This window comes from Papio anubis, chromosome 15, assembly GCF_008728515.1.
Source record: "Papio anubis isolate 15944 chromosome 15, Panubis1.0, whole genome shotgun sequence".
In the NCBI taxonomy this organism is placed as follows: domain Eukaryota; kingdom Metazoa; phylum Chordata; class Mammalia; order Primates; family Cercopithecidae; genus Papio; species Papio anubis.
The window spans coordinates 1,527,941-1,554,950 of record NC_044990.1 but is presented as its reverse complement, the minus strand read 5'-3'; the positions used below and the strand labels follow the sequence as shown (position 1 = coordinate 1,554,950).

At 39.2% G+C, this 27,010-nt stretch overlaps 2 protein-coding genes across 3 annotated transcripts in view; both read left to right on the top strand.

The window, feature by feature from the left end:
• TPTE2 (transmembrane phosphoinositide 3-phosphatase and tensin homolog 2) overlaps positions 1–27,010 on the top strand; it is a 72,569-nt gene that overhangs the window by 31,167 nt on the left and 14,392 nt on the right. The window contains exons 10-13 of one of the 2 annotated variants that reach the window (XM_031655749.1): positions 10,490–10,550; positions 11,363–11,444; positions 11,543–11,631; positions 26,153–26,214. In XM_031655749.1, coding sequence (XP_031511609.1) covers positions 10,490–10,550; positions 11,363–11,444; positions 11,543–11,631; positions 26,153–26,214 — 294 coding nt within the window. Of the gene's footprint in view, positions 1–10,489; positions 10,551–11,362; positions 11,445–11,542; positions 11,632–24,962; positions 25,151–26,152; positions 26,215–27,010 lie in introns of those variants that run through there. The other variant, XM_031655750.1, reaches the window with a different exon arrangement.
• Positions 2,388–3,509, top strand: LOC108582823 (cytochrome c-like). Its single transcript, XM_017951130.3, has one exon. The coding sequence runs from the start codon at positions 2,523–2,525 to the stop codon at positions 2,838–2,840; it is 318 nt and encodes a 105-aa protein (XP_017806619.2). The 5' UTR covers positions 2,388–2,522; the 3' UTR covers positions 2,841–3,509.

Genomic DNA, 27,010 nt, shown 5'->3' with positions numbered 1-27,010 from the left:
AGAAAGATGGGGATGCTATAACAAAATGTGTATTCTTAGGTTGAGATCCTAAATTATAGTGAGGGCATACTGCTTTAGGCTCTGTGAATGACTAAATTAATTTCAAACATATAATGCTGTTTACTGTGAAATGCCAGCTGAAAGGATCATTGTTTAATTTTATGTAATTTACAATACTTATTATACCTCAATAAAAGTATAATTATTGAGGGCTGGCATCAGTTGCTGAGAGGTGGAAGGAGTAGCTCTCTGCAGTGCGTTAGCTCAGTTCCGAACAGGACAGTACCTCTCTGCAGTGCGTTAGCTCAGTTCCGAACAGGACAGTACCTCTCTGCAGTGCGTTAGCTCAGTTCCGAACAGCACAGTACCTCTCCTCAGTGTGTTAGCTCAGTTCTGAACAGGACAATACCTCTCTGCAGTGTTAGCTCAGTTCCGAACAGCACAGTACCTCTCTGCAGTGTATTAGCTCAGTTCCCAACAGGACAGTACATCTCTGCAGCCCGTTAGCTCAGTTCCGAACAGCACAGTACCTCTCTGCAGTGTGTTAGCTCAGTTCCAAACAGGACAGGGCTGCAAGTTCAGCTGCTTCCTAGAAAATGTCCTGGATCCCCGGCCTGAGTCATCATCCCATGACTGGAGAATGTGGACAGATTATTTTATCAAGAAACTGGTGATAAACGAGGGACTATAGGAATTAAGAACTGGGTTGAAAAAGAAATGTTTAGAGTGATGCAAGATGGCCAATTAGAAGCAGCTGCAGTCTGCAGCACTCACAAAGAGGAATGAAAAGGGGCGAGGGAATTCAGCACCTTCAACTGAGATATCCAGGTTCTCACGTTGGGACTGACTAGATGAACAGGTCAACCAATGGAGAATGAAGAAAAGTGGGGAGAGGGTGCGATGCCTCAGCCAGGGGTGGCATGGAGCCTAAAGAACCCCCACTCCCAGCCAAGGGAGGCAGTGAGGGATTGTGCAATCCTGCCCAGGAAACTGTGCTTCTCCCATGGATCTTTGCAAGCCATGGATCAGGAGATCCCCCTGTGAGCCCATGCCACCAGGGCCTTGGGTCTGATTCACAGAGCTGTATGGAGTCAGGCACATCAGCTGCTCAGGCACACACAGAAACCCAGGAGTTTTATACACTCTAGCACCTGGGATCTTCAACACAGCGGGAAATCTGTCCATATGTATCTCTGGGAAGGGGCCTGAATCCAGGGAAGCAGGCAGCATCATTCTGCAGGCCCCATTTCCATGGCACCTCACAAGTTAAGATCCACTGGCTTGGAATCCTAGCCTGCCAACAGCAGTGGGCTGGAATCCACCTCAGATGGGTCTGAGTTCCCAGGGAGGTGGGGAGAGCCAGCCGGCATCACTGTGGTTCATAGACTCAGCCACTCCAGCCTGCCAGCTATGGAGAATACAGTCTGGACAAGGAAGAGTTCCCCACAACACAGCACAGCTGGCTTGCCAGATCGTGACCAGACTGCTTCTTTAAGCAGGACCCCAATCCATTCCCCCTCACTGGGCAGGAATCCCTGTGGGGGCTTTAACCCCTCCAGCAATGGTTCTATGGACAGAGCTTTGATCTCTCCCTGAAATGGAGCTCCTGGCCGGAGGGGCAGCTGCCATCTCTGCAGTTTGGCCAACTCAGCCACTGCAGCCTGCTGGCTTTGGAGAATACAGGTGGTCTGGAGGAGGAAGTATCCCCCACAACGCAGCACACCTGCTCTACCCCAAAGCAGCCAGACTGCTTCTTTGGAGGGGTCCCTGATCCCATACCTCCTGACTGGGTGAGAACGCGCAACAGAGGTCTCCAGCCACCTCCTGCAGGTATGTGCGGGCTGGCTACAGGTCAGTATCCCCCTGGGATGGAGCTTCCAAAAGAAGGAGCTGGCTGCCATCTTTGCTGTTTCACAGCCTTCACTGGTAATACCTCGTTCACAGTCAATGAGGAACTTAAATTTACAAGATAAAAACAACCCCTTTAAAAAGTGGGCAAAGGATCTGAACAGACACTTCCCAAAAGAGACATGCATACAGTCAACAAAAATATGAAAAAAGAGCTCAACATCACTGATCATTAAAGAAATGCAAACCAAACCACAATGAGATACCATCTCATGCCAGTCAGAATGGCTATTATTAAAAAGCCAAAAAACAACAGATGCTGGGAAGGTTGCGGAGAAAAACGAATGCTTTTACACTGTTGGGTGTGTAAATTAGTTCAACCCATGTGGAAGACAGTGTGGCAATTCCTCAAAGACCTAGAGGCAGAAATACCATCTGACCCAGCAATCCCATTATGGGGTATATACCCAAAGGAATATAAATCACTGTCTTATAAAGATACATGCATGCACACATATGTTCACTGCAGCAGTATTCACAACAGCAAAGACATGGAATCAACCTAAATGCCAGTCAATGGTAGATTGGATAAAGAAAAGGTGGTACGTAGAGTGGGACGTCCGGCTTCCGAGCGGGAACCTTTGTAGCGCCAGTGACGAAAGAGGGAATTAAATATGGGTGATGTTGAGAAAGGCAAGAAGATTTGTGTTCAGAAGTGTGCCCAGTGCCACACCGTGGAAACGGGAGGCAAGCACAAGACTGGGCCTAATCTCCATGGTCTGTTCGGGTGGAAGACAGGTCAGGCCATTGGATTCTTTTACATAGACACCGGTAAGAACAAAGGCATCACCTGGGGAAATGATACACTGAGGGAGTATTTGGAGAATCCCAGGAAGTACGTTCCTGGAACAAAAATGATCTTTGCCGGCATTAAGAAGAAGGCAGAAAGGGCAGACTTGTTAGCTTATCTCAAAAAAGCTACAAGTGAGTAATAATTGGCCACTGCCTTATATTACAAAACAGAAATGTCTCATGACTTTTTTTATGTGTACCGTAATTTAGTAGATCTCATACAGCCGAATTCAGATTATGAATGACTATCAGAATATTTTGTTGGGCAGTCCTGATTTAAAACTAAGACCGGCCTGTGGTTAAATGAGTAAGTCTGGTTTTTGAATATTAATAGTAATTCCAATTCAGTCAATGCTATCACTGCTTACCCCTTCTAAAGATATGATTAGACTTTGTTAATAATGTTCAACTTTTCACAAAGATGGTGAGTTCCATCTTAAAACTTATTGGAGATTGGTTTTATGTTTAGATTTATATTTAGATTTATATGACTGGTTATGTGAATATATTTAAATACTGGGGAAATTCCTTCACTGTCTCAGAACCAAGCAAAATTCACCTGTATTTTGTGTTTATTTGCCTCTTACAGGCAAGGGTTGAGGATAAGGTAGCAATGTCTATTTGTGTTTTTGGCCTTAACTATGCCAATCTAATTAGAATTATCTGTATTTAAGGTGGTTCCTTTTACTGATTGAAAGGCGTTTTGTGTGGTTTCTGTGTAATATCAAATAAAGAGTATTTAACACTGAAAAAACAACAACAAAAAGAAAATGTAGTACATAAACACCATGGAAAACTGTGCAGCTGTAAAAAGGAACAAGATTACATCCTTTGCAGGGACATGGATGTAGCTGGAAGCTGTTATCCTCAGCAAACTAACACAGGAACAGAAAACCAAACACTGCATGTTCTCACTTATATGTGGGAGCTGACAATGAGAACACATGGGCACATGGTGAGGAATAACACACACTGGGGCCTGTCGGGAGGGAGGGGATGGGGGAAGGAGAGCATCAGGAAGAATAGCTAATGGATGCTGGGCTTAATACCTAGGGATGGGATGATCTGTGCAGCAAACCACCATGGCACACATTTACCTATGTAACAAACCTGCACATCCTGCGCACGTACCCCTGAACCTAAAATAAAAGTTGAAGTAAAAAAGATATATAAAATTATCTGTATATACATATGCCCTGATATAAGTATGCATTATATATGCATGCATATATAACCACATTTTTATTGAGGTATAAAACATGGTAGGTTGCACTAATCAAGTTATATCTTGATGATATTATACGTAAGTATATATGCATGTAACCAACACCTCTATCAATATTTTGGTCTATGACTGACCTCCAATTAATTGTTGTAAAGATATAAAGTATCAAGGTTCACGTTTCTCACATAGCTATCAATTCCTCCTGTACCATTTATTGTAAAAAGCATAATTTCCCCCAATGAATTGAAGAGGTGCATTTATTGCAAATAAAGTACACATATATGTATAGATCTGTTTCTGGGATTTTTGTCCTTTCATTATGACTGTCTATACTTAAGTCCAGACCACAGTTTTAATTATTACGGCTTTATAGTGACTCTTGAAAACTTGTGTATAAGTCCTCCAACTTTGTACTTCTTTGTTTAAAAACTATCTTGGCTCTCCTAGATTTTTTGAATTTCCATATAAATTTTAGAATCATCTTAGCAATTTACATACACACACCTCCACCCAAACCCACCCACACACACACCCACACCCTGTTAGTATTTTGACTTGGGCATTGACTACATAGCTTAATTTGGAGAGAATTGACATCTAAAAATATTGAGATTTCCAACTCATGAACATAATACATCTCTCTACTGATGTCTTCTTTGATTTCTTTTAGCAGTGTTTGTAGTGTACAGGTTTTACACATCTTTTGTTAGTTTTATTTCTACGTAGTTGATAAGTTTTTATGCTATTTTAAATGATATTTGAAGATCTCTAAATATTTGCTCTTGGTTTATAGGAACATAACTAATTTTTGCATATTGACTTTTGTTTATTTGTTTGTCTTAAGATGGGGCCTTGCTCTGTCACCACAGGCTGGAGTGCAGTGGCACCTGGGCTCAAGCAATTCTCCCACCTCAGTCTCCCACGTAGCTGGGACTATAAGCAGGCATCACCACACTTGGCTAATTTTTTTAAATTAATTTTTGTAGAGAAGGAGTCTCTCTGGTCTCATTGACCCAGGCTGGTCTTGAATTCCTGGATTCAAGCAATCCTCCCACCTCAGCCTCCCAAAGTTCTGGGATTACAGGTGTGAGCCACCACACCTGGCCCTGGATGTTGACTTTACATCTAGCATCCTTTGTAAATTCATACATTCATTTTAATAATGAATGTGTAGATCCCCTGGGGTTTTTTAAATGTATACAATCATATAAAGTTACTACTTTCTTCCCACTTTTTATACTTTTTTTTTCTTTATCGAATTATCTAGGACTTTCACTGTAATATTGAATAGAAATGGTAAGAGGAGGCAGCCTTGCCCTGTTCCCAAACTCGGGTAGAAAGAATTTCATGCTTCACTATTTGAAATGGTGTTTGCTATAGGCTTTTGTAGTCATTCTTTGCTAGATTAAGACAGTCCATTTATTTCTAGTTTGCTAAAAGTTTTGAATCATGAATTGGTATTGAATATATCAGATATTTTTTCTGCATCTATCAAGATAATCAAAATGTTTTTCTGTTAGTCCATTAATGAGATTTTCAAATGTTAAACCAGCCTTTTTTATTTTTGGAATAAATTCCTTTTGGTCTTAATGTATTAACCTTTTTGTATAACACTAGATTCTATTTGCTAATATTTTATGTAGAACTTTTCATCTGTGTTCATGAGTGATATGTGGTTTTCTTTCCTTGAAATGTCTTTATCAGCTGGTCTACAATTACCTTAGCTTAGGTGTCTTGGATAACTCCTATCTGCTCAACTCATCTTCATCCTCCATCAGGATGAATATGATGGATATGTTTCAAGGTAATAGCAAAAGGAAAGAGCTAGAGTGGAATCTTGCAAGTGCTTTTGCAAGCCTCTCCTTTGTGGCATCCCAGTGGCCAAATCAACTCATATAATGGAACACAAAATTAGAGTGAAAGGATACTATGAGGTGAAACGTGAGGGCTTGGATTCAGGAAAAGTTGAAGAATTGAGACCATTGATGAAATGATTCTACCTTATTCTCAGGCAGGGAAGCATTTTTATACATGCAGATAGTTCACAAGAAATAACTAATATATAGTCATAGACTCAAGACTTCAGCAATTGTATAAAAATACATTTGTAAATACCTGAAGAGCTTGAAGAGAAGGGTCTGAACCACATCTCACCTAGGTTATGCTATTCAGAGCTAAGACATGACTCTGCCACTCCCTTGGCCAATTTTGAAAATTGTTTCAAACTATTTATTTGAGGTGGAATTACCTTTTGTCACTCCTAATGGGCACAGTCATGGAGTAATGTGACCAGGGTCCACTGGATGGGTCATGGCACTTGAGGGCAGCCATCCCAAAATTTCCAAATTCCGTCTTTATGGGTAAAACATCTCTTGATTGGTAATATTGTTTTTAAAGCAGGTTAAGCTAATAACTGTGAGTTAATTATAGCATGTCTATATTGAGCCAATTTTCTTTCAGTAGATTTGGTGGTGACTAATATAAATTTGGCAACACTTAATATTAGCTGGGGTGATTTTAAAAAGCCAAAACCTTTTAGAATGTAAAGCAAAACAAAGATATTCCTATTTCCTTCTGGGGTGATCTCTAGGCTCTTGGTTTCTATCAGTTATTAAACTGTTATCTCCTTGGGGCATTGACAAAGTACTAATGAGTCATTGATTCCTTTACCATTTTTTTTTTTTTTTGAGACGGAGTCTCGCTGTGTTGCCCAGGCTGGAGTGCAGTGGTGTGATCTCGGCTCACTTCCAGCTCCACCTCCCGGGTTCACACCATTCTCCTGCCTCAGCCTCCAGAGTAGCTGGGACTACAGGCGCCTGCCACCTCACCTGGCTAGTTTTTTGTATGTTTTAGTAGAGACAGGTTTCACCATGTTAGCCAGGATGGTCTCGATCTCCTGACCTCGTGATCCGCCCATCTTGGCCTCCCAAAGTGCTGGGATTACAGGCTTGAGCCACCGCACCCGGCCCCTTTACCATTTTTAATCAGAGTGTCCAAAAAGGAGGTAATCATGTATTTTAATAAATTCCACAAATCATAAACCACCCGAAAAGCAAATCTACCATCCGTATTAATATTTAGTCTTTCATCTTTGCCAGAGTGCAGCCCCAAATCTAAGTTACTAGTTCAGCTGCCTGGGCAGGCTGGGAATCGGGCCATGGAGCCCTCAGTGGTTGCATGTTCACTGGTAACAGTGTGTCCTACACTGCGAGTGTCTCTGTCATATTTGAGAACCATCTACAAAGTGCATTGAATCAAGGTTGACTAAAAGGGAGAAGATTCAAATCCAGGCATACTTAACTCCTGAGAGGATGCTGAACAGTCATGTGATTCCCCTTTATTCCTAAAAGGGAATAAAGTTGCAGGGTTACATTTTGAATAACAGCGAATATGCAAAGCAGACATTACAGTTTCATAAGTGGTAAATTGACTAGTGGGGAAATGTCAGATGCTGCCTTGAAGTAGCAAAAACTGTAGAGATGCAGGACCCTAGAGTTAGTGGAGAGACAAGCACTGTGGTGGAAGCATCAACACGTTTGGCCACTGCTACCACCTCATGCAAGTACAGAAGTATGCCTTTGCCTCCAAATCAAGGAACGTACTAAGATAGGCAGAGAGAAGAGTTGGTAGATTCAGGAAAACCCGAAGGTGGAGGTTGTTGTAAGAAGGCTTTCAAAGAGGAGACAGCATTTTCTACTTTTGCATCACAAGGAAGAGTTTCAGAAATTATAAACTTAGTAAGCCCATGCAAAGGCTGAGCTATTGAGAAAAATCATATATACAGTTATCTACCTTCCTACAATTTTCTTAGCCATCTTTTAATTTCTGTTCCTGGTAGAATTGAATGCACTTAATTCTGGCTGAAAACAGAAACTGTCCATCTGGTGACAGATTGTGACCAGAAAAATGTAGATTCTTGGCAGAGTTGAAATTTTTTCTAGATTCTTTATGTCCTTTTTCACCTAATTTGGATAAGAGGTATTTAGAGTCTTCAGTAAACTACTTAGATCAGAAAATGCAGCAGTAAATCATCTAAATATTGAGTCTCTATATATATATGATTTAGACATTGAGACAACTAGGAAGTGGATTCGGAAAAATCCCTAAAGCTTAACCATCCAGGTTTATTTGTTTTCCCATGAAAACAAAATTGACTGTTTTTCTATATGTGTATACTAAGGAAGGCTGCACATAAATTACCAGTGGGAGATACTTACTTGTTGAGAGAATGAAGGACAGGGACAGGTGTGGTGGCTCACACCTGTAATCCCAGCACTTTGGGAGGCCGAGGAGGGTGGATCACCTGAGGTCAGGAGTTCAAAACCAGCCTGGCTGACACGGTGAAACCCCGTCTCTACTAAAAATACAAAAAATTAGCCAGGCATAGTGGTGGGCGCCTGTAATCCCAGCTACTCAGGAGGCTGAGGCAGGAGAATTGCTTGAACCTGGGAGGCGGAGGTTGCAGTGAGCTGATATTGCACCATTGCACTCCAGCCTGGGCAACAAGAGTGAAACTCCATCTCAAAATAAAATAAAATAAAATAAAATAAAATGAAATGCAGGACAGGACAGTATTCTAATGGTTGCATGATATTTCATTAGCGCTGTGATTAACCTCTAATGTTGGACATTTGTCACTATAATCAATAATACAGCAACAGACATCTTTGCGCATAGGCTTTTTCTGTATAGAGTGCTAGGAGTAAAATTACCTAGCTAAGAGTATGAATATTTTTAGGGTTCTTAATATATCTTACTAAATCCAAGAGCAATTGTATTCTTGTATCAATAATAAATCAAAGTTTTGAATTTCATGCCTTATTTTGCCAGCATTGGATTTTCTCATTAAAAGATAAAGGGTTGGCCGGGCGCGGTGGCTCAAGCCTGTAATCCCAGCGCTTTGGGAGGCTGAGACGGGCAGATCACGAGGTCAGGAGATCAAGACCATCCTGGCTAACACAGTGAAACCCCGTCTCTACTAAAAAATACAAAAAAAAAAAAAAAAAAAATACTAGCTGGGTGAGGTGGCGACGCCTGTAGTCCCAGCTACTCGGGAGGCTGAGGCAGGAGAATGGTGTGAACCCGGGAGGCGGAGCTTGCAGTGAGCTGAGATCCGGCCAATGCACTCTATTTTGCGCAACATAGTGAGATTTCTCATCTCAAAAGGGAAAGGGTTAATTTCATGGGTGCAAATGGCATGTCATTGTTTTGACTTCTTTGTTGGTGACACTGAATATTTATGTAGGCTGTTAATCAGTTGGATTTTCTCATTTATGGATTGTTTATGTCCTTGGCCCATTTATCTATAAGGTGAGTGAGTAATATTTAAGTTGTTGTTAATGAACTATTAATTTATCATACTAGGCATAGTCCCCAGTCAATTTTTCTGAAAAATCGTTTCCCCTGTTATTCATTATAGCATTTTTAAGCAGAAATTTCAGATTTTTATGAAGTCAAACCTAAGCCTATTGATCTTCCACTGATTCAACACTTTCAGTTCTTCCTCATCCAAAGAACTGATTAAAATTTGCTTAAATTTCTCATAGATATTTGTAGTTTTTATATGTGATTTCTAAACCCGTATGGATTTTATGTAAGAAATTCCATGAATTCTGAAGTATATAAAACTGTTCATCCTTGCCTCCCCCAATGTGCAGATTCAGAGTGTTCATCTTTTTGACTTACTATTTCTTCCTAACAGAGATAGCCAGTTGAATAAATGGATGACTTTAGTACCTTAATTTTATTTTTCTCAATATTAAGCCAGTAAATGCTGCTCTGAGGGTAGCATACTAATCAGTTTTAAAATTTTGTGTCATTTTTGTTGTTGCACAGAGATATAGACATATGTGTGTGTATGTTTCAGAAATATATTTACTGAAAGTTGGATTCATATAGTGGTATTAACTGTATTTTAAATAGTAACTACTATTTGTTTTTCATTTTAAAGGTTACACATATGTATACATTATATATACACACACTTATAGGTACACATATATCTTCATTAAAAAAAAATAGAACAGATGAGCCAAAAAAGTCTCCATATTGTTACCAATTATTTAAAATTTGATATGTTTATCTTTTTCTATCACGCATACACACAATCATACTATATACTTTTCACATTTGTTTGTTTACATAGTGCTTGGGTAGACTGTAATATGCAGATCTTTCTCTATAGATGTATCTATTCAGAATTAAATTTAAATAAGAACCAATATGAATTAGATTTAAACAAGAACCTCATTAATTGTGAATTAATGATTTAGAACAAATTACTTAAAGTTAGTTCCCCAGCTAATTTCCTTATCTGATAGCTTTAAACAGTGTGTATTTACAATAGAGACTCATCTGAGTGGCCAAACACACTTTGTGGACTGTTTGAAAAATCGCAGTGGATTAGAACTTGAAATTTGCATACCCTCGTATTCCCTGAATCTCGCCTAGAAGATGCGAGTGAGAGACAAATTAATGAAAGTAATAACCATTGTAGGTTCCCCCTAGGAAATAGCTTATGTTGGTGCCATGTAAATATGTAAGCTATGTGTTTGTCTTTTTTAGGAAGTCGTGCGGTTTCTAGATAAGAAACATCCAAATCACTATCGAGTCTATAATCTATGCAGTATGTACATTACTCTATATTTGCTACTATAGATAGAAAACAGATTACTGTATGTAAGAAGATGATTTTGTGTTTTTATTGCATTTAATCATAAGTATTTGGTGGTGACAAGGAATGAATTTAAAAAGCTCCATCTTGGACTGGCCCCATTTAGTAGAAGGAGTTCGCCCAGCAGCACAAAGCACCCTGTGAAGGAGGCGGCTTTGGCAGGACCTGTGAGGCTGGAGTGGAAGCAAACCATTTTAGGGAAGATCTGTTCTAGCGACATTAGGTTTAGGAAAATCTTTCGTTTTTCCTGCCAGATTGTGTTATGAGGACATAGACGATTTAACAAATGAGTCCTCGGCCCCGTCCGCACTGGGCTGTGATGAGAGCAGGACCCTAGATGGGAGAAAAGGGAACACTCTGGAAAGTAGGCTGTAACCCAGCTTCATACTCTCTCTCTCTTGACTTTTTCCTCCACCTGTATACTCAGTAGACATTTTCAAGGGGCCATCATTTTGGTCAGCTACATTTGTCTCTTGTGTGGTTTCTAACTGCCCTGCAATAATATGATGAATGGTCTGCTAGAAAGTTAAAAATTATACCTATTAAACAGAAATAGTTGAGTTTGGGTTACATGAGATGGATAAACCACTACCATCCTTACGATTTTGAGACCCCGTGTTTGTTTTAGAGCGGCAGGAGCAACTTGGAAAGCTCTTTTTGAAGACAGATAAGGAATTCTAATAAGATATGTTAACTTATTTATAAGTTCATCATTTATTATGTTATTCCCTATAGAGATATGACGTACATATTATTTATTTTAGGTGAAAGAGCTTATGATCCTAAGTACTTCCATAATAGGGTCAGCAGAATCATGATTGATGATCATAATGTCCCCACTCTACAGTAAGTTTTATGCTAAGTTGACTATCAGAAGAGGGCTAAATATATTGGGTTTGATTTTTTGAAAATATTTTAACTAAAAATCTTAAACTTGAAATTAGTGAGATGGTGGTTTTCACCAAGGAAGTAAATGAGTGGATGGCTCAAGATCCTGCAAACATCGTAGCAATTCACTGTAAAGGAGGCAAAGGTAATAACATTTTCCTTTTTATTTCTCCCTTTCTAAAGACATGTAAATATAGATAAAGTACAAGAACAAGATACACATTGCTATTAATACGTATTAACAATTGTTAGCATTTTTAAATATTAGCTCCAAGACTGAAAGAAGGGGAGGAGAAAGGAAAGAGGAGAGGAGGAAGGGTAGGCGATAGGGAGAGGATAAGGAAGGGAAGGAAAAAAGAACTAAGGAAAGTTGAGCATATTTTCCCTTGTTTTCCTAGTATTTGGATTTCTTTATTTTTGGTTTGCCAGTTTATATCTCTCAAAATACAAACAGTCTTTAATTTTAGAATGTCAGAGTACTTTTATTTTATTTAAGGCTGATCTTTTTAAATTTTTAAATTAACATAAAAATCTATTTATGGTGTACAATATGATGTTTTGATGTATATTAACATTGTGAAATGGTTAAATCAAGCTAATTGACGTACGCATTACTCCACATATTTTTGTGGAGTAATTTAAAATCTACTCTCTCAGCAATTTTCAAGTATATATCAACTATGGTCACTATGTTGTACAATGAATTTCCTGAACTTATTCTTCCTAATTGAAATTTTTCATCCTTTAATCAACATCTCAGGCTGGGCGCAGTGGCTCACACCTGTAATCCCAGCACTTTAGGAGGCTGAGGCAGGTGGATCACATGGTGAAGCCCTAGCTCTACTAAAAATACAAAACATTAGCTGGGTGTAGTGGCATGCATCTGTAATCCCAGCTACTCGGGAGGCTGAGGCAGAAGAATCACTTGAACCCAGAAGGCAGAGGTTGCAGTGAGCCGAGATTGCACCATTGCACTCCAGCCTGGACAACAAGAACAAAATTCCATCTAAAAAATATAATAATAAAGTAAAAACCAATATCTCTATAATTCCCCCAGTTTTGTCCCCCCAGCCCCTGGTAAGCACCATTCTACTCTCTGCTTCTATGAATTTGACTTTTTTAGATTCCACAAATAAGTGAGACGTGCAGTATTTGTCTTTCTATGCCTGGCTTATTTCACTTAGCATAGCGTTCTCCAGTTTCATCCGTATTATCTCAAGTGACAGGATATCCTCTCAGGCTGAAGAGTATGCCTTTATTTGCACATACCACATGTCCTTTATCCATTCCTCCATTGATGACATTTACATGGACTCCATAGCTTGGGTATTAGGAATAATGCTGCAATGAACGCGGGAGTGCAGATTTCATTTCCTTTGGGTATATACCCAGAAGTGGAATCTCCAAATCATATGGTAGTTCTATTCTTGGTTTTTTGAGGAATCTCAGTGCTGTTTTCCAGAATAACTACTAATTTACATTCACACCAACAGTGTACGAGGGGGATCCCTTTTCTCTACATCCTGACCAACTCTTTTGTCTTTTTGTTAATGACCATCCTAACAGGCGTGAGGATATCACTTTGTGTTTAATTTGCGTTTCCCTGATGATTAACGATGTTTAGCATTTCCTCATATACCTCTTGGCCACTTGTGTGTCTTCTTTTGGGAAATATCTTTTCAGGTTCTTTGCCCATTTTCTAGAGAAGTAACTTGTTCTCTTGCTATTGTGTTGTCTGAGTTCCTTTTTAAAAAAAATCTATTAACCTATTATCGAATGTATGCTTTGTAGATATTTTCTCCCATTCTGTAGGTTGTCTCTTTACTCCATAAATGTTTCCTTTGCTGTGCAAAAGCATTTTAGTTTGATACAGTATCATTTGTCTACTTTTTCTTTTGTTGCCTATGCTTTTCAGTCATATCCAAAAATATCTTGTCCCAGACCAATGTCAAGAAGATTTTCACCTATGTTTTCTTCTAGTAGTTTTTCAATTTCAGGTTTCACAATTAAGCATTTACTTTGAGTTGATTTTTGTATATAGGTGAGATAGAGTGTAATTTCATTCTTCCACCAGTGGATATTCAGTTTGCCCAGTATCGTTTATTGAAGAGACTGTCCTTTCCCCATCTTGGACTCTTGGCACCTTTGTTGAACATCAGCTGACTATAAATGCATGGGTTTATTCTGGGCTCTCTGTTCTGTTCCATTGGTCTATATGTCTGTTTTTGTTCCAGTAATATTAAGGTTGTTCTTAAACTTTGTGAGAACCTTTAGATTAAGGGAGCCAACAGAGATGCTATTTCAAAAATTATACTGGAATTTTTATAGTCTAATGATACAAAGAAGTTGACATTGGTGGGGTTAAAATGGGGGAAAAAGCCCCATTTTGTAAGTCCAACCAATTTAAGTTTAGCTAGATTTTCTCTCATTCAGGTTTAGGCTTTAAATAATCATCTAAGCATATTTCACAATTTTTGACAAACATAAATAATTACATTTTTAGTGGGCTCTAAATCAATTTTTATATCAAATTCCAGGAAAACGTAACACTGTAAACTGACTTACATAATTCAGTAAAATCAAGTTTTAGTCTTATTGGCTAGTTTCAACACATTAGTTAATATACAGGTTCTGTGTTTAGCTCTAGGGATTGGAATATTGTATATAAACTGGCAATTTGCAATACCATAGTTAAATCAAGAATATAGAGGCTGAATCATTTGAAATTGGCAGTTTTTAACCATCTTTTGCTTTAAAAATGGCCATTTCACATTGCCCAACCTAAAATGTTATTATTCAAGAAGTTAGCATCAGTTTTCTATTAACTAATGCTAATTCCTTGCTTGAAGGAAAGCACTCATTTCAACTTTGACTTTTTTCTTTTTTGCTGAGAGGGGGTTTACGTTATTCTGTGTTCACATAATATTTTGTTGATACTGTTAAAGGCTGTTTAGAGGGCTATTATTCAGCTGGTATGTACCAGAGCGGCCTCTTTTTTTAAGTGTTCATTCATATTAGTCTTGCTGTCTTCTGTGGTTGCTGCCTGCAGGTTACCAAGAGTATCATGATAGTAAACATATTTTATATTGATTTTATAGGAGTTCTTCAAGGAACCTGAATGCCAGTTTTTCTTAGTATTGCAATTATATTCTCCCAGCATGTTGCCTTTTAAATTTGATTGTGACTTATTTTGTTGTACAAAAGTTTGTAAATTTTTGTTTTGTTTTGAGACATGGTCTCACTCTGCCACCCAGGCTGGAGTACAGTGGCACGATCTCAGCTCATTGCAGCCTGAACCTCCTGGGGCTCAAGCGATCCTCCCATCTCAGCCCCTCTGAGTAGGTGGGACTACGGGCGACCATCACCATGCCTGGCTAATTTTTGTATTTTTGGTAGAGACAGGGTCTCACTATGTTGCCCAGACTGGTCTCGAACTCCTGGACTCAAGTGATCCACCCACCTCAGCTTCCCAAAGTGCTGGGATTACAGGCACGAGCCATCGTGCCTGGAGAGAGGTTTGTAATTTTGAATATAGTAAAATTTGTTCATCTCTGCGTGTGTATGTATTTCATGCTTTTCTGTCACGTTTAAGAAATTCACCCCTATACTGATGTAGTAAAGATTCCACATTTCTTCAAAAATATTCAAGTTCCATTTTTAATATTTAGTTCTTTAATCTTATTGGAAGTTGGGGGAAGTATTTTGTTCATATAGATAGCCAATTGCCTTAACACCATCAATTGCATGCTATTTTGTTCTCCATTAATTTGTAATTCCTCTCAGTAATATACCAAGTTTCTATACATATTCAAAACTGTTTCTGAGTTCTCTCTACCACACTTTTGTAATTATTGTAGCTTTATAATATAGTTTGATAAAGGCAGAATAGTCTTGCTCTCCTTGGAACTTAATTATTACGTTCAATTTTAAAATCATTTTGTGAACTGCCAGAATAAAACACTTTTATGATTTTTGTTGGAACTACATTGAATTTATAGATTAACTTGACAGAACTGACAACTTTGAGATATTGAGTTGTACATGTGAATTATCTTGTTCTTTCTTTAATAATATTTTATACTTTTTTTTTAATCATGTCTTTCACATCTTTTCAAAAATTCATTCCTACACAAATTGTGACTGAAAATGGAATCTCTTTTTTTCTATTACATTTAGGTTGTGTCCAGTTTTTACTGTGATAAATAGTGCTGCTTTTTTTTTTTTTTTTTGAGATAAAATCTCACTCTATCACCCAGACTGGAGTGCAGTGGCATGATTTCAGTTCATCGTAACCTCTGCCTCCTGGGTTCAAGCAATTCTCGTGCCTGAGCCTCCCAAGTAGCTGGGATTACAGGCATCCACCATCACACCCAGCTGTATTTTTAGTAGAGATGGGGTTTTGCCATGTTGTCCAGGCTGGCCTCAAACTCCTGACCTCAAGTGATGCACCTTCCTCTGCCTCCCAAAGTGCTGGGATTACAGGCATGAGCCACTGCGCCTAGCCCAATAATACTGCTTTTAAAAATACACGTTTCTTGTTGCACATGTGGCCACATTTTTGTTGAGTATATACCTTGGACTAAAATTGTTCTGTCTTAGGGTAATGAATCTTGAACTTTACTTGATAATGTCACCTGTTTTCTAAAACAGTAGTACCGATTTTTATTCCACTGGTATTGTATACTTCAAGCATTCCATGTCTTCCCCAATACTTACAATTCTGAGTATTTCTATTTTTAGCCTTTGGGGGTTTGTGTGATGGCATCTTATGGTGGTGATCATTTGCATTTCTGTAATTACTAATAAGATTGAGGAAGTTTTCTTAAGATTATTAAGTATTTGGATATCCTTTCTGTAAAGTAACTTTTTAATTTTCTTTTTTTTTTTTTTTTTTGAGACGGAGTCTTGCTCTGTCACCCAGGCTGGAGTGCAGTGGTGCGATCTCGGCTCACTGCAAGCTCTGCCTCCCGGGTTCACGCCATTCTCCTGCCTCAGCCTCCCAAGTAGCTGGGACTACAGACGCTCGCCACCTCGCCCAGCTATTTTTTTGTATTTTTTAGTAGAGACGGGGTTTCACCGGGTTAGCCAGGATGGTCTCGATCTCCTGACCTCGTGATCCGCCCGTCTCGGCCTCCCAAAGTGCTGGGATTACAGGCTTGAGCCACCGCGCCTGGCCACTTTTTAATTTTCTTAACCATTTTTCTCCTGGTTTATTCATCCTTTTTCTCTTGATTGTAGGAATTATTTATGTATTCTGATTTCAGTTCTGTTATTGATCATAAATGTATTCAGGAAAGCTTTTCTGCTCTGTGATTTGCCTTTTCTCTCTCTCAGGAGTATCCTGTGGTTGACAGAAGTTCTTAGTTGTGTTACCGTCGTAGGTATCACTTTAAAAAGTTTGTGCGTTTGTGTCCTGATTAAGACAATTTTCCTTGAGTTTAAAGGACATTTTACTACCATATTTTCTTCTAGAAGCTTCATTCCTTTTAAAATTGATTTATGTGTGTGGTGTGAGGAAGGCATCAGGTTTCATCTTTTTCCATGTATGGCTGTCCAATTATTCCAACACACAGGTTGAGAAGATTTTCATTGCTTTACTACCCTGCAGAACGTGAATCTGTTTCTGACCTTTCTGTTCTGTTCATCGATTTTTCATCTGTGTGCCAACAGCACAACTATCTTACTGTAGCTTTCTAATACGTCCTCATTTCCAGTCATGTGAGTATAATCATCTTTTTCTTTTTCTTCACAATGGTTTGGGTATTTTAGGTTATCTACTTTTCCATATAAATTTGGGAATCAACTAGTCAAATTACACACACTGGATAGAAATTTGCTTGGAATTACATTGAATTTATAGACTGGGGAGAATTGAATTTTTACAATATTGACTCATCCAACCCATGAACGGAGGTGTTCTCTCGTTGAGTTGGGTCCTCTTCAGTTTCTCTTTACAATGCTTTCTCGTTTTCTGTATAGAAAGCTTGCATATTTTTGGTGAGATTTATTCCTAGACTACTTGATATGTTGTGGTTATTTAAATGAAATCCCTTTAAAATGTTTATTTTCTAAATGTTTTTTGTTGTTTTAAGTGCAGTTCATTTATTAATCTTGCAATTAGCAACTTTCCTAAACTCACTTTTTTTTTTTTTTTTTTTTTTTTTGAGGTAGGGTCTCATTCTGTCACCCAGGCTGGAGTGCAGTGGCACGATCATGGCTCACTATAGCCTCAACCTCCCTGGGTTCAGGTGATCCTCCCATATCAGCCTCTTGAGTAGCTAGGACTGCAGGCAGGTGCCACCATGCCCAGCTAATTTTTTGATTTTTTTGTAGAGATGGGGTTTTGCTATGTAGCCCAGGTAGGTCTCAAACTCCTAGGATCAAGTGATCTGCCAGCCTCAGCCTCCGCCTCCCAGAGTGCTAGGACTGCAGGCCTGAGCCACTGTGTCCAGCCTAAACTCACTTATTAGTTCTACTAATTTATCTATAGATTCTTTTGGATTTTATGGTACATGATTACATCATATGAAAATAATAAATTGTATTTTTTCCATTTCAGTCATTTCTCTCCCCTAGCACTGGCTAGAACCTTTAGTACAGCGTAAAATTACAAGTGGCAATAGCAACCATCAACATACAGTTCCATTCTCAAAGGAAAAGCTTTCAACATCTCTCCAATTGCTTTACGAGTGTGTGTGTGTGTGCGCGCGCGTGCGTGTGTGTGAGAGAGCTACCATTTATCAGATTAAGAAATTCCTTGGCTGGGCGCCGTGACTTATACCTGTAATCCCAGCACTTTGGGAGGCCCAGCGGGGCAGATCACTTGAGGCCAGGAATTTAAGACCAGCCTAGGCAACATGGTGAAACCCCATCTCTACTAAAAAATACAAAAATGTGCCAGGTGTGGTGGCGCATGCCTGCAATGCCAACTACCCTGGCTGAGGTGAGGGAATCACTTGAACCCAGGAGGCAGAGGCTGCAGTGAGCCAACATCGCACTGCTGCTCTCCAGCCTGGATAACAGAGTGAGACTCTGTCTCAAAAAACAAAACAAAACAAAACAAAAAGAAAGAAAGAAAAAAGAAATTCCTTTAGTTTACGAAGAGTTTTTTTTTTTTAATCATGAATGGATGTTGAATTTTTAAAGATTTTTCTGAATCTTTGAGATGATAATTTTTCTACTTTATCCTATAAATGAATGTGGTTAATTACATTGATTAAGTGGTAAACCAACATATTTCTGGAATAAACGTAATTGTGCTGTATTATTTTGTTAAATAATCATTAAATTATTTTATTATTAAATTGCCAGATCCTGTTTGTTAATATTTTGTTTAGGATTTTTAAATTCATGTCATCTGGGCGATTGGTTATAATTTTCCTTCCTCATAGTTTTTTCAAATCTTGGCTTCGTAAAATGAGTTAGATTTCATTTTCTCTGTTTTTATTCTCCGGGTAAATTTATGCATGGTTATTTTCTTCCTTCTTAAGTATAAAGTGAAATTCACCAGTGAAGGCACATTGGCCTAGAGTTTTTTCTGGAGGGAAGTCTTTAAATTATGGCTCAATTCCACATATATAATTTTTTAATAATTTTATTTATTTTGCCCATTTTGGTAGATTATAGTTTTCCCAGCATTTGTCCATTTAATCTAACTTTGAACTGTCTTAACATCAAATTGTTCACAATATCATTTTACCATTTTAATGTCTACAGAGGTGTTCCTTTTCTTATTCCTTACATTGCTTTCTTGGTACCTTCTCCCCTTTTTTCTTTTGATTAGTCTCACCAGGGATTTATCAATTTTACTAGTCTTTTAAAAGTACCAAATTTTTGGCCTTATTGGTGGTCTCTATTTTTAATTTATTTTTTATTTCATCAATTACTATTATATTTCATATTTTCTTCTGTACTCTTTGGGTTAATTTGTTCTTTTCCTGACTTCTTGACATGGATAATTCTTAGAGTGTCGACCACTGTCTTTTCTATTTACCATTTAAGGCTACAAGTTTTCACCAAGAATTGCTTTAGCTTCATCCCATAAATTTTTATTTGTAGTGTTTTTATTTTACTTAGTTCAAACTATTTTCCAGTTTTGACTGTGCTTGCTTTTTTTTTACCCATGAGTTTTGTGGAAGTATATTTCCTTATTTCCAAACATGAATATTTTGTATTTATCTTTAAATTTTTGATTTCTGATTATATTGTGTTGTGGACACAGAACATACTATATATTTTTTTTCTTTTTCAGTTCTTTGAAAATTGTTTAGGCTTGCTTTATGGCCCAGAATTTGGTCGATATTATCAAATGTTTTCTGTACATTTGAAAAGAACATGTATTACGCATTGTTGAGAGCAGCGTTCTATGTACATCCATTTGTCAATTATTTTATTTAACTCTCCTATATTCCTACTGACATTCTGTTTTCGTTTGATTGAATTTTAATAATATAATTCTTTCCTTCTCACCCTCTGTCATTACCTTGGAATCATATACTCCTTTTCTCTGTTTTTAGTAATTACTGTAAAGATTTCAACCTGCATCCTTGATTTAGCTATTAATTTATATTTATGTTGAACTTGCATCTAGAAATCTTCCTAAACTCTCTCATTAGATTAAGGAGTTATTCTACAGATTTACTTACTACACTGACTTTCTACACTGGTGAGGCCTGCAGTATATTGTTAAACGGAAGCAGTGAAGAGAGGGCATTTTTGTTTAATTCCAGGCTTTAAAGAAAATGCTGTCAATATTATGTCATTAATATGATGTTCCTGGTAGGTATTTTGGTAGATTCTCTTTGTTGAGTTAACGAAGTTTCCTAGTTTTTGTTAATTTTTAAAGCCACAGGTGCAAGTTGAATTTTAGTGAATGCTTTTTCCTGCATTATTGAGATAATTGTAAGGTATGTCTTCTTTAATCAATGAATATGATAAATTGCATTAATATAGATTTCTGATATAGGATGATTCTTGTACTCTTTTATTATTTGTCTTTTAATGGGCAAAACACATTTGTTTTCTTTTTGAGCTTAGTTTTTTTGGTATAATGTAACTTTTATTTTAGATTCGGAAGTACATGTGCAGGTTTATTGGTAATATCGTGTGATGCTGAGGTTTGGGGTATGATTGATCACATCACCCAGGTACTGCGCATAGGACCCAATAGTTAGTTTTTCAACCTGTGCCGTTTTCTGCTGAGCCCCCTCTAGAACTCCCCAGTGTCCATTATTGCCGCCTTGATGTCCATGAGCACCCGTTGTTTAGCTTTCACTTATGAGTGAGAACATATGGTATTTGGTTTTTTGTTCCTGCATTAATTTGCTCAGGATGATGACTTCCAGCTGCATCCATGATGCTGCAAAGGAAATGATTTCTTTTTTTTTTTTTTTTTTTCCTCGAGATGGAGTTTTGCTCTTGTTGCCCAGGCTGGAGTGCAATGGCGGAATCTTGGCTCACTGCAACCTCCACCTCCCAAGTTCAAGCAATTCTCCTGCCTCAGCCTCCCAAGTAGCTGGGATTACAAGTGCCTGTCACCATGCCCAGCTTATTTTTGTATTTTTAGTAGAGATGGGGTTTCACCACGTTGGCCAGGCTGCTCTCGAACACCTGACCTCAGGTAATCCACCCACTTCAGCCTCCCAAAGTGCTGGCATTACAGGCATGAGCCACCGTGCCCAGTCTGTTTTTTTTTTGTTGTTGTTGTTTTTGTTTTTTTAAGATGGAGTCTTGCTCTGTTATCCAGGCTGGAGTACAGTGGCGCAATCTCGGCACACTGCAACCTCCGCCTCCTGGGTTCAAGCAATTCTCCTGCCTCAGCCTTCTGAGTCACTGAGATTACAGGTGTGCGACACCACGCCCGGCTAATTTTTGTATTTTTAGTAAAGATGGAGTTTCACTATGTTGGCCAGGCTGGTCTTGAACTCCTGACCTCAAGTGATCCGCCTGCCTTGGCCTCCCAAAGTGCTGGGATTACAGATGTGAGCCACTGCACCTGGCCCATGGCTCTATTTTGAAGTATGTTCCTTTGATTCCTAGTTTCTTGAGTGTTTTTTTTCAAGAAAGATGTTGAATTTTATCAAATGCTTTTTTTCTGCATCTACTGAGATGATCATGTGGTTTCTGTTTAATTCTGTTTGTGTGGTGAATCACATTTATTGATTTGCATGTGCTGGACCTTGTATCCTTGGAATGAAGCTTACTTGATTGTGAACTTTTTGATGTGCTGTTGGATTTGGTTTCCCAGTGTTTTGCTAAGGATTTTTGTGGCTGTCTTCATCATTGAGATTACCCTTTAGTTTTCTTTTTTTTATTGTGTCTTTGCCAGGTTTTGGTTTCAGGGTGATGCAGGATTCATGGAATGAATTAGGGAAGAGTCCCTCCTCAATTTTTTGGAATAGTTTCAGTAGAACTGGCACCAGTTCTTCTTTGTATATTTGATAGAATTCAGCTGTGAATACATCTGATCTAGGGCTTTTTTGGTTTGTAGGCGTTTTGTTTTGTTTTGTTTTGTTTTTTGTTTTTTTGAGATGGAGTCTTGCTCTGTTGTCCAGGCTGGAGTGCAGTGGCATGATCTTGGCTCACTGCAACCTTTGCCTCCTGGGTTCAAGAAATTCTCCTGCCTCAGCCTCCAGAGTAGCTGGGATTACAGGCACCTGCCACCATGCCGGGCTAATTTTTGCATTTTTAGTAGCAATGGGTTTTCACCGTATTGACCAGGCTGGTCTCGAACTCCTGTTCTCATGATCCGCCCACCCGCCTCGGCCTCCCAAAATGCTGGGAGTTCTTTAGGTTTCTATTAGGTCCAATTGGTCAAGTGTTGAATTTAAGTCCAGAATCTCTTCGTTACTTTTCAGTCTTTATGATCTGTGTAATGTTATCAGTGGGGTGTTGAAGTCCCCTGACTACTGCTGTGTGGCTAAGTCTTTTTATAGGTCTAGAAGTATCTGTTTTATTAACCTGGGTGAGCCAATGTTGGGTGCATATATGTTTAGGATAGTTAAGGCTTCTTGTTGAATTGAACTCCTTATCATTATGTAATGCTCTTCTTTGTCCTTTTCTACTGTTGTTGGTTTAAAGCCTGTTTTATCTGTTTTAGGAATAGTGACCCCTGCTCTTTTTTGTTTTGTTTGTGTGATAGATCTTTCTTCAGCCCTTTATTTTGAACCTATTGGTGTTGTTACATGTGAGATGGGTCTCTTGAAGACAGCAGACAGATGGTTTTTTTGTTTTGTTTTGTTTTGTTTTGTTTTTTTGAGACGGAGTCTCGCTCTGTCACCCAGGCTGAAGTGCAGTGGCCGGATCTCAGCTCACTGCAAGCTCCGCCTCCCGGGTTTGCGCCATTCTCTTGCCTCAGCCTCCTGAGTAGCTGGGACTACAGGTGCCCGCCACCTCGCCCAGCTAGTTTTTTGTATTTTTTAGTAGAGACGGGGTTTCACTGTGTTAGCCAGGATGGTCTTGATCTCCTGACCTCGTGATCCGCCCGTCTTGGCCTCCCAAAGTGCTGGGATTACAGGCTTGAGCCACCGCGCCCGGCTGGGTTTTGTTTTTTTAATCCAACTTGCCACTCTGACTTTTCTTTCTTTCTTTCTTTTTTTTCTTTCTTTCTTTTTCTTTCTTTCTTTCTCTTTCTCTTTCTTTCTTTCCCTTCCTTCCTTCCTTCCTGCCTTCCTTCCTTCCTTCCTTCCTTCCTTTCCTTCTTTCCTTGTTTCCTTCTTTCCTTTCTTGACAGAATCTCACTGTATCGTCAGACTAGAGTGCAGTGGCACGATATTGGCTCACCACAACCTCTGACTCCTGGGTTCAAGTGATTCTCCTGTCTCAGCCTCCTGAGTAGCTGGGATTATAGGCATGTGCCACCGTGCCTGGCTAATTTTTATATTTTTAGTAGAGACAGGGTTTCACCATGTTGGCCAGGATGGTCTTGATCTCCTAACCTCGTGATCTGCCCGCCTTGGCCTCCCAAAGTGCTGGGATTACAGGAATGAGCCACTGCACTCAGCCCACTCTGTGACCTTTAAGTGGTGTGTTTAAACCATTTACATTCAAGGTTAATATCGACATGTGAGCTTTTCACCGTATCATGAAATTGTTAACTGTTTTTTTTTTTTTTTGTACTTTCTATTGTGTGGTTGTTTTATAGGGTCTGTGAGCTATGTACTTAAGTGTGTTTTTATGATAGCAGGTATCATTCTTTCATTTCCATGTTTACAACTCCCTTAGGCATCTCTTGTAAGATTGGTCTAGTGGTAATGAACTCTCTTGGCATTTGCTTCTCTAGAAAAATGTTTCTATTTCTCCTTCACTCATGAAGCTTAGTTTGGCAGGATATGAATCTCTTGATTATGATTTATTTTCTTTAAGAATTCTCAAAATAGACTCCTCAATCTCTCCTGGCTTGTGAGGTTTCTGCTGAGAAGTCTGTCCTTATCCTGATGGGCTAACTTCGTATGTGATCTGGCCTTTTTCTCTAGTGCCTTTAGGGCTTTTTCTTTTGACAGTGACCTTGGACAGTCTGGTGAGTATATGCCTTGGTAATGTTCCTTTTTTACATATCTCACATGCACTGTCTGGCTTCACTGTACTTAGATGTCTATCTAGCAAGATTCAGTAAATTTTCTTGAATTATTTTCAAGAAATGAAATATGTTTTCCAGGTTGTTTTCTTTTTCTCTTTCTCTCTAGGGAATACCAGTAATTCGTAGGTTTGGTCACTTTACATAATCTCATATTTCTGACTTCACTTTTAAAAAATCTTTTTTCTTTATTTTTGTCTAACTGGATTGGTTCAAACGACCAGTCTTCAAGCTCTGAAATTATGTTTTCTACTTTGTCCAGTCTATTGATAAATGTTTCAGTTGTATTTTGAAATTCCTTAAGTGAGTGTTTTTAATTCCAGAAGTTCTGATTGATTTCTTATTAAGATGTTTATCTCTTCCTTCATTTCCTGGATTGATTTAGAAGTTTCTTTTTGTTGATTTCAACCTTGAATCTCATTGAGCTTCCTTGCAACCCAAGCTTTGAATTGTTTATTGTCATTTCTGAGTTTTCATTTTGGTAGGAAGCATTGCCAGAGAGCTGGTGTGATGCTTTGGTAGTGTCGCTACATTCCGATTTCTCATGGTGCCAGGATTCTTGCACGGGTCCTTCTCTTCTGGAGATGCTAGCACTTCTAATCTGTGTCATTATTTTTGTTTGGGTAGGGTTTTTTCTTTTTCTTTCCTCTCCTGTGTTTATTATTATTATTATTTTCTTCTTTCCCTTTCCCTCCTCCCTAGGGGGTGGACTGTAGAGCGCGCTGGGTAGGGTGTTTTGGCTTTTGCTTCTGGAGCCCATGCACTTCCGTCTGCAGGTTTATGCTGCGTGTGTGGTTTGACCTACCAGCCAGTAGAGGGCGCCGTGGGTAAGAGCTGGCTGGTGCCGGAGCCGCTGGCCGCGCGCTTGGTCCCTGTTCAGCGGGCGGAGCGCTCTGTTGCCTCAGGCGATGGGCGGATTTCCGGAGCGCGCAGTAATCGGAGCTCCGTCCTCGGCCCTCGGGGTAGCGGGACTGGGGGCACAAGATGGTGGAGCCCTGCAGGGAAGATCCCCCAGTCTTGTCCAGCTGGGAAAATGCCGGCAGCGTTCCCCTGTGTCTTTCCCTCGCAAAGTCTCCAAGTCTCGCCTCAAGTTAGCTCCAAGGCTGGGGAGACACAAGGCGCTTCCTCTGCCGGTGGCTTGGATCTCCGGGGGGAAGATGGGACAGAGGGGCTGTGGCTGTCTGTCTGTCTGTCTGTCTCACATACCGGGGCGCCACTCACTTCTGTCAGTCCGAAAATCCGGGGGAAAGATGGGACAGAGGGGCTGTCTGTCTGTCTGTCTGTCTCACATACTGGGGCGCCACTCACTTCTGTCAGTCCGAAAATCCGGGGAAAAGATGGGACAGGGGGGCTGTCTGTCTGTCTGTCTCACATACCGGGGCGCCACTCACTCACTTCTGTCAGTCCAGTGCTGTCATGGGGGCTGCTGGCCTGCTTTGTCCTCCCCAGGATCTGGGATGTCCTTCCTAATTCCCGGGAATTGCCATTTTCTTTCTTAAATTAAAGCTCACAGAGTTGGTCTTTAGGTCCTTGCTTGCTATTTCCAAATGACTGAGGCATGCTAAAGCCTGTCATCTGCCATCCTGGAAAAAACATCCTTGCATCCTTAAGAGAAGTGGCACTTGGTGTTGATACATGGTGTTTCTACATTGCTGAATTCACTTTAAAAATATGTGTATGTTTTTAAATCTACATTTATATGTGGGGCTGGTGTAAAGTTTTCTTCTACTGTATTTGTGCAATTTTGGAATCAGTTATATTAATATACTAAATGAGTTGGGAATTTTTCTTTTTTACTATTATCCAAAAAAATTATAAAAGACATGAATCATTGCTTTCTTATAGATTTAGTAAAAACCTCATCGTGTCCTTTTGTGGACAGGTGATGAGAGATATTTTTACTGTATTTTTCACCTGTGAGGCGGAGGTTGCAGTGAGCCAAGATTGTGCGACTGCACTCCAGCCTGCGTAACACATCAAGACCCTGTCTCAAAAAAAGAGAGAAAATCAACTTAAAATGCACTCCTTGAGTATTTCTGAGTATATTTTTATACCACGTATGTTCCTTGAACTAACTTCTTTTCTTTTCTAGGAAGAACTGGAACTATGATTTGTGCCTTCCTTATTGCCTCCGAAATATTTTTAACTGCAGAGGTATGAAAGATGTTCTACAAACTTTGTCTTATGATAATTGAGTTTGCTAGTTCTGAAACATCGCTGGTAGGACGTTAAGATGATTATTTTAGTCATGATACTTAGTAAAATTGTAATTAGAGAAGCAGTTTTTAGAAACTCTGTTTTCGATACTTTCTTGTTTACCATGCACTAGTTAGTAGCTAACTTAAGAATCTCTTTGGGCCGGGATAAGAGTGAGGTCAATGAGGTGCAAAATTTAAGGGAATGCTAAAAATTGCGATAATTAAATAATTTTAATGCAATATTTTAACAATAAAAATTAATGCAAAAAATTTATGATGTATACAATATCAACATTTTAAATAAAGACAAGACCTGTTGGGGAAGGATTAAGGTGAGTGGAGTAAAACCATGTTACACAGATAAAAAAAATTCAGTAATCAAGATGCTTCCCTCACTTCACCTGGCCCTGCTCTTACTCCTGCCAGTACCATGACTTCTTCCTTCCTCATGAGAATAGTATCAAGCTTAATTAGATAACTCCAGCCTTGACCATCCTCACAACTCTTAGGGAGACAAAAAGCAACATTTCACAACTCAGAACAAAACTTCTCCTGAATGTCAGTGTCTTTGCTTAGTCAAGACGTGGAGTCTGTGACCTCTAGAAATTTCTGATAAGACAAGGTGGGCTGTTTCCACTTAAAGCAGAGTTCTTAGTCGTTTTTCTTTCTGCCATCTTCTTGCCGAGATGCTGCCATTTCCAGCAGCTCCGCTCGAGTTATTTGGCCGACAGTCTCGGGAAGAGGTGGTGGTT